Raw genomic sequence first — 14,510 nt, forward strand, 5'->3', positions numbered from 1 at the left:
CCTGCATTGGCAGGTAGACTCTTAAACACTGTGCCACCAGGGAAGTCCCTTCCAGTAACTTTGAAACATGTTAAAAGTCTCCTATATGTTTGAATAAACCAATGCTCAGAGATGGAGAACTTGCCCCAAGTGTCCTTTCACCATCTGCCCCCCATCACTCCATTGCTCCATGGAATTGGACTCTTAGGGCCAAGAGTGAATGGACATTCTTCATCGCTTGGAGTCTTCCTTTCTCTGCAGATCACAGCTCCTCAACTCCACCTAGGATGCGGTGTCAGGATCCCCGCCAGTGTGGTCAGAAGCTGATCCGCAGGCAGCCCCTGGAGCCCAGGGAGGAGCCTGAGATTCTTTTATCCCGTCATCTGAACATCTTCCATCTGGTGGTCTTGGGTGTGGGCAGCACCCTGGGGGTTGGCGTGTACATCGTGGTTGGAGAGGTGGCCCTGTTCGTCGCTGGACCAGCGATCATCATCTCCTTCTTGGTGGCCGCCCTGTCTTCTGTGTTGTCTGGGCTCTGCTATGCTGAGTTTGGGACACGGATAAAGTGGACCAGTTCTGCGTATCATTATAGCTACATCAGCGTGGGAGAACTGTGGGCATTCATCGCTGGCTGGAACCTCATACTGTCCTATGTCTTTGGTGAGATGATGGCTGGAGAAGGTGGGGGGTTGAAGACTGGGAAACTAGGAGTGGGGATTTGGTCTTCAGTCATTCATGAGCACTTTGTCATCCACTTTGTGAGGCGAAGAGAGTAATAGTGCCAGGAAAACTCCACAACTTCGTTCTACTCAGCTCTCCCCTGCTTTCCTTAAATGATGGACCAAGAATCCAGAGGAACGGGAACCATGGGGAGTGGGTGAGAGGGAGGCGTGGCCCACAGGCTCATCCCCTCACCATACTGAATTCTCTGCTCTGCTTTTGCTTTCATGGAGTTTCCATTAGCACTGGATTTAAAATTTTAATCATTTTCTCCCAGACCTCTTGTTCCCTCTTCCCTGTTTTCTTGCATAACATTGATCTCCCCTAAAATACTTAATAATTGACCTATTTTGTGAATCATCTGAGTCTACCCTCCCCACTTCATGAAAAGAAATTGTTTGACATTTGACATTTTGTAGTTTTCCTCCCCAAATACATCCCATGGTGCATTCAGTTCAGTTCAGTTCAGTTCAGTCGCTTAGTCATGTCCGACTCTTTGCAACTCCATGGATTGCAGCATGCCAGGCCTCCCTGTCCATCACCAACTCCCGAGTTTACTCAAATTCATGTCCGTCGAGTCGGTGATGCCATCCAGCCATCTCATCCTCTGTTGCCCCTTGGTGCATAGAGGGATTCAATTCATGTTTATCAATGAATGTTTCTTCTCCTCCTGCAGCCACTGCAAGTGTGTCCAAGGCCTGGAGCTACACCTTTGATGGCCTGATCGGGAACCACATCTCTCAGGCATTACAGAGAGCCTTCTCTCAGTATATGCCCGACTACCTGGCCCGGTACCCAGACTTTATTGCCCTTGCCGTGGTGCTGCTGCTTACAGGTGAGACAGGGGTCAGAATTAGGATGGGAAGAGGGGTGTGGTGGAGGAGCTAAAAGGCTTGGGATGGCAGAATCGTGGGGGATTAGGACTTGGAATAAAGGTGTGGGAGATGGCTTCCCTGGTGGCTCAGTGGTAAAGAACCTACCTGCCAATGTAGGAGATGTAGTTTCAATCCCTGGGTCAGGAGGACCCCCTGGAGGAAGAAATGGCAACCCACTCCAGTGTTCTTGCTGGGAAAATCCATGGACAGAGGAGCCTGGTGGACTGCAGTCCATGGGGTCGCAAAGGGTTGGACACAACTGAGCAACTGAGCACACACGCACAATCCATCTACCAAGAAGGGTCTGGGGCAAGAGACACAGGAAGGCAAGACATAGATTGCTGTTTCCCACTCTTGGCACTACCAACCTTCTAGACTGGAACAGCTTTCAGTATTAGGGGCTGTCCTGTCCATTGTTGTTGTTGTTGTCAGTTCCTAAGTCAGGTCCAACTCTTTGTGATTCCATGGACTACAGGCTTCCCTGTCCTTCACTATCTTCCAGAGATTACTCAAACTCATGTCCATTGAGTCAATGATGCCATCCAACCATCTCATCCTCTGTTGCCCCCTTCTCCTTTTGCCTTCAATCTATCCCAGCATCAGGGTCTTTTCCAATGAGTAGGCTCTTTGCATTGTAGGATTTTCTTAATTTTATCATTGCCAGATATATAACATTCCTGGACTTTCCTCACTAGACACCCTGTCTATCTAGACATTATGCTTATCTCCCAAGTAGTGACAATGACAATCAAAATGTCTCCAGACATTGGCAAACATCCCTAGGGCACAAAATCAACCCCCACTGAGAATCATTTACTTTGACAAGTTTCTTCCTGTGTATTGAGACCAAAGATGTTTTTAACTGGGAAATAATTCACATAGCATAAAGTTAACCATTTTACTATCTTTCTTTGGTTTTATTGAGATATAATTGACATACGACATTGTATAAGTTTAAGGTGTTAGGTGTATATATTGTGAGATGGTTGCAACAATAAAAAAATTAACCTTCTGAAAGTATACAATACCGTGGCACTTAGCACATTCACAACATTGTACAACCATCACCTCTATGTAGTTCCAAAGATGTTCATCACAACAAAGGAAACCCTGCACCCACTGAGCAGTCACTGTCCATCCATGTGTCCCAGTCCCACAACCCCCAGCCCCTGGTAACCACCTGTGTTCTGGCTCTATGGATTTCGTTATTTTCGATCTCATATTCCATTTTTCCCACAGGGGCACTTACTCTGGGAGCTCGTGAGTCACTTCTGGTTACCAGAGTGTTCACAGGCATCAACGTCTTGGTTCTCATCTTCATCATCCTCTCTGGCTTCTTTAAGGGAGACCTGCACAACTGGAAGCTCACAGAACAGGACTACACATCCATCACACCTGGATCGGGTGGCATTTCTAGGTTAGGGTGGTACCCTTGATCTTAGTAATGCATGGGTTGAAGAGTGCAGAGCTGGGACTAAGAGACCATGGCTGATGGATCCAAATGATGGGGGTCTAGAGCCCAGGACTTATGGTATTAACTGAGGATTCCAGAAGAGACAGCTGAACACACCTCACCCATGTTCTTCCTTGTTCCTTCTCTCACCATAGCTTGGGTCCTCTGGGTTTTGGAGGATTTGTGCCATTTGGTCTTGATGGAATTCTCCGTGGAGCAGCGATATGTTTCTATGCACTTGTTGGTTTCGATGCCATTGTCACTAAAGGTAACATGGTCATTGTGTGTCCCATCAGGGGTTTGGGGATAGATTGGGCTGCCCCTTGGGCACAGGGATGGGTAGAAACTTAGGCTTATTTTCATGGTACAAGAAGGAGAGGGATTTTTGTGCTTTCATCCCAGTGTGCTTTCCTGACCTCCCTCAATGTTGCAGAGGGAGAAGCACTAAACCCTCGTCGTTCCATCCCCTGGAGCATCTTGATCACGATCTTCATCTGCTTTCTGGCGTACTCTGGTGTCTCAGCAGCACTCACCCTCATGGTGCCCTACTACCAGATTCACCCTGAGAGCCCCTTGCCGCAGGCTTTTCTCTACATTGGGTGGGACGTTGCCAGATATGTCGTGGCTGTTACCACCCTCTGTGCTCTTACATCCAGGTCAGTGTCATGGTTTTCTCCCCATCTATGGTCAGATGCTCAGGTTCCCAACACTTTAGGATTGAGAGACAAGAGATAAAGGCAGCTTACACCTTGTAGACCAGGGAGCAGGTGCCCCAGTCTGTCCTCATGTTCCTATTTTTCCTTCCAGGCTCCAGAGCATCTTCTTCCCCATACCCCAGGTGATCACGGATATGGCATGTGATGGGCTCCTTTTCCGGGGACTTGCCAGTGTCTTTGCTCACACAGGAACCCCCATCATGGCCATCATGTCTTCTGGAAATGTTGCAGGTGGATAACAAAACCCACTCCTTCTTTGATCAACTTCCTTAGCTTGAGTACTTCCTCCAGTTTCTCCCTCCTTCCACCATCTTTTTTTGCCTTCATTCTAGGGCTCTTGGCATTGCTCTTCAAGTTCAGTGACCTTGTGGACCTCATGTCAATTGGGAATCTGCTAGTTTACTCCCTGGTGTCTTTCTCTGTGCTTGTCCTCAGGTGAGACTCCATTGCACCTTGACTGGGGTCTTGGACTCGTGGGGATTGATGGGGAAGTAATCATCTTATGCCTTCATAAATTGAAGTGAATGAAAGTCACTCAGTCATGTCCAACTTTTTGTGACCCCATGGACTATACAGCCCATGGAATTCTCCAGGCCAGAATACTGGAGTGGGTAGAATTTCCCTTCTCTAGGGATCTTCCCAATCCAGGAATAAAACCCAGACCTCTTACATTGCAAACACCTTTTAAATGTCTTCTTTTAAATCTATCTTCATGCCACCTTCTAAATGTCCTTCTATGCTTAAGGCAAGAGAGAGGTGGAACAGGCTGTCTAATGTTGGATGAGTAGGGGCTGCTGTTAACACTGCCTTAATATCTCTAATTCAGGTACCAACCAGAACAGACTTTAAGCAAGAAGGAGGAAATTGATATTTCAAAACATGAAGCAAGTCCTTCAGAACCAGTACCTGAAGCAAGAACCTCAAGGATTCTGAAGACTCTGTGGTTCCCTCCCAGCACCATCCCCACTCTGAAATCTGGCCAGATTGTCTATGGATGTACCTCCCTGCTTGGTGAGCAGTGGAATTTCTCTTTGGTCATATTCTGAGACTGACAGGAGGTGGTGGGAGTGTGCATTTTGTCAGTTGAGGAGTCTTGGATATACAATGGCCCTTCCTGAGGTGGGCAGCCTGGGGTGGGTGGGGGTGACCCCAGGTCCTGACATCTTTAGCTTCTCAAGTCCAGCCTGTTCTCCTCCACCTTGACCCTTGCAGTTCTCCTGCTGACCATCCTGAGTGTGATCCTGGCCCAGTGGCCCAGCCAGGTGTTCTCTGGAGACCCCGGGCTCACAACAGTGGCTGTGCTGCTGCTGCTGCTCATCACTGGGGTCACGGTCATCATCTGGAGGCAGCCCCAGGACCCATTTCCTGAGTACTTCAAGGTAGGTGACCTTATGTGCCTAAACTGTCCACCTTGAATGAATGAAGTCTGCAGGCTTTGAAGTCTGAACATCCTTTGCTGGCCCAAAGAAGAGAAGTTGCTAAAACAAATGGACCCTTCCCTGATCCACACTCAGTGCTTTACATACACAATGTCAGTGGGCACTGAATGAACAGCCTGAAAAAGACTGGAGTCTTCCCACCGATGTGGGGTAGGATTTCCCTTTCAGACATCTGGGGTGTGTTCAAAAATTAACTGATTCTGCTCACAGGTCCCTGCTCTGCCTGTCCTCCCACTGGTGAGCATCTTTGTGAATGTTTACTTGATGATGCTGATGACCCCAAGGACTTGGACCCAATTTGGAATCTGGAATGCAATTGGTAAGTGGTTTTCTGGGATAAAGAGGCCCCTTAGGTGACTGAACCCAATCCTGTTTCTACCACCTCTCCCCTAAATTGTGTCAGACACCATAAGAGGAGCCCATTTTGCATTTGTAAGTGAGGAGAAGCCCTACTTTCCCTTCTCATTGTCTCATTTCTCTACTAGGATTTCTCATATACTTTGGCTATGGGATCCGACACAGCCTGGCAGGGAACAATCATCAATAGCCACCAGCCTCCACCTCCCAGACTTGACAAAAACATCCCTGATGCTGAGCCATCTTAACCACAGGAAGTAGATGCTGTATGGAATCCCTACATGCCCTGGAGGATCTTCTGTTTCAAGGGGCACTGTGAGCCTTTATGGACTGTGAAGGTGGATGCACTTAGAGCCCTGTATTTTATTGTTCATGGACACAATGACTGTAACATTGCATAAATTTTAAATAAACTTTTTAAAATTTCATCAAGTGAAGCAAGATGAATTTTCACAAGGAAATTACAATGTAAGCAGCAAGAAGAAGAAGAAATAAAATACTCACCTGCACATAAGAGTTCCTCCTCCCTCTTTCCAGTAAAAACACCAGCGACTCCCACATGGGAAGGAAATTCAGGTAACAATATATGTGTCTGGTATTGCACTTGAAATATTAGGACACAAATATGTTGGAAGTAAAATGAACAGAACAGGTACACTGTGCAAACAGTAACACAAGAAAGCTAGCACGGCTACATCAATATCAGACAAAGCTGACCTTAAGGAAAAGAGAGTAATAACAGATAAAGTGGATCCTTTCATAATGAGAAAGGGATATGCTCATTTGTGCCTTTCCTCTGGCGTTATTGAGATATAGTGTCAATAGTGAAAATAATCATTTTTCTTGACTTTTCTGTCTCAGACTCTTAGAGCTGCACAGTAGAGTTGATTAGGAAAAATTCTTAATTGGGAAAAAAATCTGCACTGCCAGAGGTGGGTCAAGGGGGTGGGCAGTAAGGGTTTGCTGATAAACGTTGGGTGGAACTGAAAAATAGGAAGTGAAACTGAAAAGACAAGTTTAAGCTGTTGCAGGACAGAATGCTTGAAGTGGAGATTATGAACAATGAAGACAGTGGTTATAATGAAGTACAGGATTGGTTGTGGGGTTGAGAAACTGAAACAGAATGAAGGAGGGATGAAAGTCAAGAAACTGAGTAGCAGGCTTCCCTGGTAGCTCAGTGGTAAAGAATCTGCCTGCCAATGCCGGAGACACAGGTTTGATCCCCAATCAGGCAAGATCCCACATGCCATGGAGCAAAAAAGCCCCTGGGCCACAACTACTGAGCCTGTGCTCTACTGCCCATGAGTTGCAACTATTGAAGCTTGCATGCCCTAGAACCTGAGCTCTGAAACAAGAAAAACCACCACAATGAGAGGCCCGTGCACTGCAGCTACAGGAAACCCTGTTCATCAATGAAGACCCAGAACAGTCATAAATAAACAAATGAATAAAATTATTTTTAAAATTATTATTTAAAAAAGAAATGGAGTAGAAACCTCATGAGATGATATAAAACTAGATGGAAGATGGGACCTCGCCAGTGGTCCAGTGGTTAAGAATCTACCTGTCAATGCAGGAGACACAGATGTGATCCCTGGTCCGAGAAGATCCCACTTGCCATGTAGCTGGTGGGTCACAGCTACTGAGCCTGCGCTCTAGAACCTGGGAGCCGTAACTCCTGAAGTCTGCATGCCCTGGAGTCCGTGCTCTGCACTAAAAGAAACCACTGCAATGAGGAGCCTGTGCACCACAACTAGAGAGGAGCCCCTGCTCATCACAACTGCAGAAAAGCCCACGCAGCAACAAAGACCCAGAACAGCCAACAATAAATAAATAAAACAATAATTTAAAAAAGAAACTGAGTAGCAAATTATTAGATGAATTAAAACTAGATGGAACGCGGGACTTCCCCAGTGGTCCAGTGGTTAAGCATCTGCCCTCCAATGCAAAAGACATGAGTTTCATCCCTGTCAGGGAACTAAGATCCCATATGCTGGGGGGTGACTGAGCCTGCACACCACAGCTAGAGAGAAGCCTGCCTGCCACAGGGAGAGTCTTCACGCCACAATGAAGGACTCCAGGTGCCACAACTGAGACCCAGTGCAGCCAAATTAAAAAAATAGCAAATATTTTTTAAAAATAGATAGAGGAGGTTGAACAGAAGTAGGAAAATCACCAAATTGAGAGTCGTGATGAAATTAAAGGCGTAGAATCCAAGTCACGGAGACTGAAACTGCTGGTGAAACTTTGATAGAAGAGGTTGACCTCACCTGATTATCATCCTTCCCTTACTTCCTGGACAACCGGATATCCTGAGCTACTCCATGTGCTGTGAGAGGCAAGACTCGATGAAAAGTTGAATCAGAATGTAACCAAGCCTTCAGATCAACCACCAGCTCATAGTGGACAGGAGGGATAGATTCACATTTGAACTGAAAATGCAATTAACTGAAACCAGAATGTAAGTAATTCTCCAGGAAAGAAAAGGGTCATTTCATAACTGTTGAATGGTATGGGGAATGCTCTGGTGGTCTAGTCATTAGGGCTCCGTGCTTCCACTGCAGGGATTGCGGGTTCTGTCCCTTATGGGTGACCTAAGATCCCACAAGCTGCACAGCGCAGCCAACAAAATAAAATAAGTGATATGATCCAAACTGGAGATTCATTCATTAATCAAATACTATCACCCACATAGGCATACTTTGGAAGTATCTCTGGTTGAGTCCAGACAACCCAATAAAAAGAACTGGCAATAAACGGAGTCATATACAAATTTTTGTTTCCCTGTGCATGTAAGTTATGTTATACTACACTCTACTCAGTGTGCAAAAGCATTCTGTAGAATTATAATGTACATACCTTGATTTTAAAATATTATTTTTAAATGTGGTAAACATTAACTTCAGTGGCCACAAAACTTCAATTTGTTTAAAAAAAAATCATTATCTGGAAAGCACAAAAAATCAAGTTATGGGTGTACTTGTCATTGTATCTGTACATAGTAAGATATCATGCATAAAATATGTATCTATCTAAGACATATGTATTAGATATACATTTTAAAATGTTCTCTGTTTCTATGAAATTCACTACCTGTAGGTGTCTTGTATTTTTATTTGCTAAATCTCTCACCTCTTGGTTTCTGTGTATACTCCCTAATTCTAATCCTCTTCTTATGAAGACATCAGTCGTACTGAATTAGGACCCACTCTAATGACCTCATTCATGTTTAATTACCTCTTTCAGGCCCAATGACCAATACAGTCACATTCTGTGGTTCCTGGGGATTAGGACTTCAACATATGAATTTGAGAGCAGAGAGGTACATTCAACCCATCACACTTTTGACACTATTTTCTTCCCAGCAGCCAAAATAGTGTCTGGAATACAGACATCAACTATATTTGATGAAATATGTGATAAAAGAATCACATGTACATATAATATTTTATGTGCCCCCAAACAGAGAAAATTTTATATAGCAGTTGTTACCAAGGGGAATGCACGGTATTTGTTTGGGAAAAAAATATTTGTGAAACTAATTGAAAAGGAAAATGAGAGTTTAAAACTAGGTCAAATCTATGAGCTATGGTTTTTCCAGTAGTCATGTATGAATGTGAGAGTTGGACCATAAAGAAGGCTGAGCACCGAAGAACTGATGCTTTCATATTGTGATGCTGGAGAAGACTCTTGAGAGTCCCTTGGACTACAATGAGATCAAACCAGTCCATACTCAAGGAAATCAACCCTGAATATTCATTGGAAGGGCTGATGCTGAAGCTGAAGCTCCAATACTTTGGCCACCTGATGAGAAGAACTGACTCACTGGAAAAGACCCTGATGCTGGAACAGATTGAAGGCAAAAGGAGAAGGGGACAACAGAGGATGAGATGGTTAGATAACATCACCAACTCAATGAACATGAATTTGAGCAAACTGAGGGAGATAGTGGAGGATAGAGGAGCCTGGTGTCCTGCAGTCTATGGGGCTGCAAAGAGTCTGGCACACTTAGCAACTGAATGCAACAACAACAAACTCCTGATTGGTGCCAAGCTGGGCTTAGGGGTTCCCCACAGTTGAGTATCTCAGTACTGTGGAACGCCAAGTAGTGTAAATAAAACTGGGAGTGAGGAGAATTGAGAGTTCAATCCCTGGTTTTATAGCCCCTAATTTTCAAGGTTCTTGATAATCAAATAAATTTGTGCCCACAGAAACAATCAATAGGGACAGAAAGAAGTCTAATTTGAGCCAAACAAACTGAGGACTATAGTTGGAAAGGCAGCCTCTCAGAGAGCTCTGAGAAAATGCTCTGCTGAAGCATGGTTTCCAGCATCATCTTATACCTCATCCAAACAAAGAGCACACGTCAACCCGACAGGGTGTACTCCTTCAGGGTTTCAAGAGAGACAGACTTAGTACATAAACAGTTAGACAGCAGCTCTCTGGTGCCTGGGAAGGGAATTTTATCTTGGAGGGGATGTTAATATAGATGCCATGAGAAGGGAGTTACCCATCCTTATCTTCAAAACAGACACTCTTTACCTCAATGGTTAAAGCAGATGCTGTGAGGGTTTAGTTCACACAAAGTTTAGGCTGAACCATGTATAAACCAAAATGACTTCCCCATTCCTCAGTAGGTGAACGTTTTCTCCATCAGGAGCAGATAAAAATCTTAGAATCATATGATCCAGCTATTCTACTTCTGAAGCTATACCCAAAAGAATTGAAAGCACATGCTGAAAGAAGTATTTGTACACTCATTTTCATAGCAGCATTATTCACAAAACTAGAACATGAAAGCAACCCAGGTGTCCACTGACCAACATATGGATAAGCCAATGTGGTAGACACAAACAGTAGAGTATTCTTCAACATTGAAAAGGAAGAAAATTCCAACACATTTGGAACCTTTCCAACACAAGGAACCTTGTGGACATTTTACTACGTGAAATAAGCCTGACAGGAAATGACAAGTATTCTATGATCCCACTTAAATAAAGGACCTAGTGTTGTCAGATTAATAGACAGAAACCGAAAGTAGAATGGTGATTGACATGAACTAGTGGAGGAGAAAGGGGCATTGTTGAATAGGTACAGAGTTGAAGTTTTGTAAGATGAAAACAGTCTTGGAGTTCTGTTGCACAAAATGTGAATGCACTTAACATAACTGAACTGGACACTTAAAAAGAGTTAAAATGGTAAATTTTATATTATAGGTATTTTACCATAATAATAATAATAAAACCCTCTCAGAACCTCCCCCAAGGGCCACCACAGAAGAGTCAGGGCTGATAGCAACACTGCAGATGCTCCCCGCCCACCCAGCCCCATCTCCACCCCAACAACCCAGTGGTGAGAACTGTCTTCTGTGCTCAGGACTCCTCACTTCGGTTCTTGGAGATGTCTCAGCTCCAGCCCTGCACAGCTTAACCTCAGCCTCCGTGACTGACCCAGTGCTCCAGGCTCTGCTCCAAGGATCCAGTAAGTCTCAGGTCACATTCTTCTGTGGGAGACTGGGCCCTGAGTTCACATCCTCCCAAAGAGACCTCTGCAATCCCAGCCCAGCTCCAGCCTGAGGATGGAGAAACCCGTTTTACAGATGAAAACAGAAGGAACTGAGAACTCAGTGTGTGTGTATGTGAAGAGGTAGTGTGGGGGAGATTGCATTAGTGTCTGGAGTCTCTAGATGTGTTTGTTGAGTGGTGTTCAACAATAAAGATTAAACTTACATAGAGTCTATGATATGTGGACCCTGGATTCAGTCTCTTTTATACTATGGGACCTCCGTATTTTCTGGTTCTCCATCTGGGACTTGAATATTCCCAGATTCCTTGGGAAGACTATGGTGATTTATATTAAATCACCTGGGGTTTATTACACCCAGCAAGTCTGTGAAGCCAGCTCTATTATTTACTATTGGGCAGCAATTTTTTAAAATGGTGGTAAAATACACATAACATAAAATTTGCTATTCCAACCTTCTTTAAGTGTACAGTTCCATACTATTAAGTCCATTGGCTGTCAAAACTGCTTGCCACTCAGAAGTTATTAGTTAATAGTCGAGAGGGTAAGTTGGTAAAAAGGAGAGTTTGCTTTATCCTGGCAGCTGACAACTGGAGTAGGGGTACAGGGTGGGGAGAGAGTCCCAAGGCTGACTCCCCAACTGACCATCAGTGGGCAAGGGTTTTAAAGGCAAGTAAGGGTGTATAGATGGAGGAAGGGGGATACGTACAGAAACAGCACAGTCAGCTCTGACCAACATCCTGAAATTGGTTATGGGGTGGCCCGATCAGCATTATCTTGATTGTTTTGAGTACAGTTAATCTTTAGTTCCAGGGTTGATTAGTTCCCATTTTTTGAGAACAGGTCTCAGAATTTTGGCAGGTTATGTCATGGCTACAGTCTGGTCATCCTGTAGTTAACGGCTCCACCCTGGGGTTTCAGTACCTATAAGACAGCTCACAGCATATGGCTCAGAATATTATCTATAGACCTTGAGAAGGAACTAAAGGTCCTTGACTTTGCTTAGTGACTAAACTATTGTTGTTTTGTCCTCTTTGTTTACTTTCCTTGGTTTCTTCATTTTCTCACTTCTCTGTTATTCTGTGGCTAAAAGTGTTCTACAGACAAAAGGCGAATAGAGGAATAGGGGGTGGGGTGGAGAAGGACTGTAGGATTCTGATCCATTTTTTATTTACACTGTTATGCAACCAATCTCCATAGCTCTTTTCATCTTGTAAAACTGAAACTGTGCCCCGATCTAATACCCCATTTCCCTTTGCACCCCAGCCCCTGGAGAACCATGATTCAGAACTTTTTATCTCTATAATTTGACAACTCCATGTAATTCATGGAAGTGAAATCATATAATATTTATCTTCTTGTTACTGGCTTGTGTTACTTAGCATAGTGTCCTCAAGGTTCTCCATGTTGCAGCTTGTGTCATAATTTCTTGATTTTTTTTAAGGCTGAATACTGTTCCACTGGTAGTACAGACTACATTGCATGTATCTATTTCTTCATGAATGGACATTGGGACTACTTCCATCTTTCAGCTTTTGTAAATAATGTTGCTGTGAATGTGGGTGTATAAATTTCTCTTTGAGACCTTATTTTCAGATCCTTTGGGTGTATACCCATAAGCGAAATTAGCTGGATCATATGGTAATTCCACTTTTAATTTTCTGAGGAACCACCATAATTTATCTACAGCAACTGCAGCATTTTACATTCCTACTCACACTGCACAAGGTTTCAGAAGCGAGCATTTGAACAGAAAGAAGCATAGGTCCAGAGAAATATACGATTTGTTTAAAGGCATAAGAGTGATCATGGAGCTAAAATTCTGATCAGTTGCCTGGCTCTTTGAATGCTTGCTCTTAACCAAAATGATAAACTTGGACTTCGGAGTGTCAGAGGTGGAACTCCTGCAGAGCCGTGTAGTGAGGAGACATTTCATGCCCCAAAGGAGCAGGAAACAGAGTCCTGTCATTTCTGATTCAGAATGAAGGTTAGTCCCCCACTCCCCACAGGCACTTCGGAGACCAGTCAGGTTTGATGCTTTAACTGAGCTGGGCTAGAGTCTGTGCCTCCTACAGATTCCATCTCCTTCTCCCCCAGAGCAGAGATCCTATTCCATTTCCCTCTGCAAGTAGTGGAACAGAAATCTACAAGGTTTCAGAATCCCTGGTGAAGAAATGTATGGAGTCTGAGCTCTCTGATCAGCAAGTTCCTGAAAGGATCACCTCACTCAGATCAAGGAAGGGAGTTAACAATGATAATATTATTCATTGTTTTATATAGGAAAAGGAGACAAAGATTGTACATAGTTTGTGCAAAATAAGACAAGCTAATATGTAGTATAGTTGGATTTGAACCAACAGAGCTGGTTGATTTCAATCCAAAGATAAGCCTTTTCATCCACTCATGCCAATTAAGCAGCTGCTGTGTCAGATCCTGTGTCGGAAACTTCTGCTTCTGTGGGGCAGGAAGCTTTTCTTTCCAGGTTCTTTGCCCAGTCTAATAATTAAGTCAGCAAAATCAGATGAACAAGTTTAATTTGCTATGTATTGGAGTCCAATAAAAACTCTAAGCTATAGTGACAGTCAGACAGTTGAGGCTTATACACTCCCCTGAGTTAAAGAGAAGGGAGTAAGGATCTGGGGCTTCAAGGGGAAGAGAACCCACAGGAAGGATGGGAAGAGGAAATGCTAGGTGAACAAAAGTTTGCTGTGCCATGCAGACAAGTCTTTCTGAGATAAAAATTTATCTCTGGTAATAACTCTCCTCCTAAACTACATTATTTTGAGCAGGTAAGGGTCGGGGGTGGGGAGTTGGCAAGAAGCTTCTGAGTCTGCTGGGTCTTCATTGCCTTCAGCTCAAAACTGTCCATCTTCCAAAGGGTCACAATTGCAGGGGAGACCTAATTCACTCTACCTCATTTCTCTTTAAACAACCTTTCCAGTAACTTTTAAAAAACTGATTAATTAATGGCTGCACTGGGTCTTTATTGTTGTGAGCAGGCTTTCTCTACTTGTGGTGAGCAGGGGCTACCCTTTAATTCTGGTGTGTGGGCTTCTCATTGCCGTGGCTCCTCTTGTTGTGGAGCACAGGCTCTAGAGAACAGGCTCAGTAGTCGTGGTGTCCCAGTTTAGTTGCCCCTCGGCATGTGGAATCTTCCTGGACCAGGGATTGAATCCATGTTCCCTGCATCGGCAGGTAGATTCTTAAACACTGTGCCACCAGGGAAGTCCCTTCCAGTAACTTTGAAACATGTTAAAAGGCTTCTTTATGCTTGAAGAAACCTATGCTCAGAGATGGAGAACTTGTCGCAAGTGTCCTTTCACCATCTGTCCCCCATCACTCCATTGTTCCATGGAATTGGACTCCCAGGGCCAAGGGCAGATGGATATTCTTCATGGCTTGGTGTCTTCCTTTCTCTGCAGATCACAGTTCCTCAACTCCACCTAGG

The 14,510-nt window shown here is 44.2% G+C and overlaps 1 protein-coding gene across 1 annotated transcript; it reads left to right on the forward strand.

Moving 5' to 3' along the window:
* Positions 1-261: 261 nt before the first annotated feature.
* Positions 262-5,741, forward strand: LOC133051886 (cationic amino acid transporter 3-like). Its single transcript, XM_061136561.1, has 11 exons — positions 262-639; positions 1,376-1,534; positions 2,814-2,991; positions 3,183-3,295; positions 3,461-3,683; positions 3,835-3,974; positions 4,076-4,178; positions 4,570-4,754; positions 4,956-5,122; positions 5,393-5,501; positions 5,668-5,741. Exons 1-11 carry the CDS (start codon positions 267-269, stop codon positions 5,727-5,729), a joined length of 1,812 nt encoding a protein of 603 aa, XP_060992544.1. The 5' UTR covers positions 262-266; the 3' UTR covers positions 5,730-5,741.
* The last annotated feature ends 8,769 nt before the right edge of the window (positions 5,742-14,510 follow it).

This window comes from Dama dama, chromosome 4 (genome assembly GCF_033118175.1).
Source record: "Dama dama isolate Ldn47 chromosome 4, ASM3311817v1, whole genome shotgun sequence".
Taxonomy (NCBI): domain Eukaryota; kingdom Metazoa; phylum Chordata; class Mammalia; order Artiodactyla; family Cervidae; genus Dama; species Dama dama.

Excerpts from the sequence above, each read along its gene's own strand:
- LOC133051886 (XM_061136561.1), top strand. The coding sequence starts at position 267 with ATGCGGTGTCAGGATCCCCGCCAGTGTGGTCAGAAGCTGATCCGCAGG. Across the intron at positions 2,992-3,182 it reads GGATCGGGTGGCATTTCTAG|CTTGGGTCCTCTGGGTTTTG; the intron begins GTTAGGGTGGTA and ends CTCTCACCATAG. Across the intron at positions 4,755-4,955 it reads TGGATGTACCTCCCTGCTTG|TTCTCCTGCTGACCATCCTG; the intron begins GTGAGCAGTGGA and ends TGACCCTTGCAG.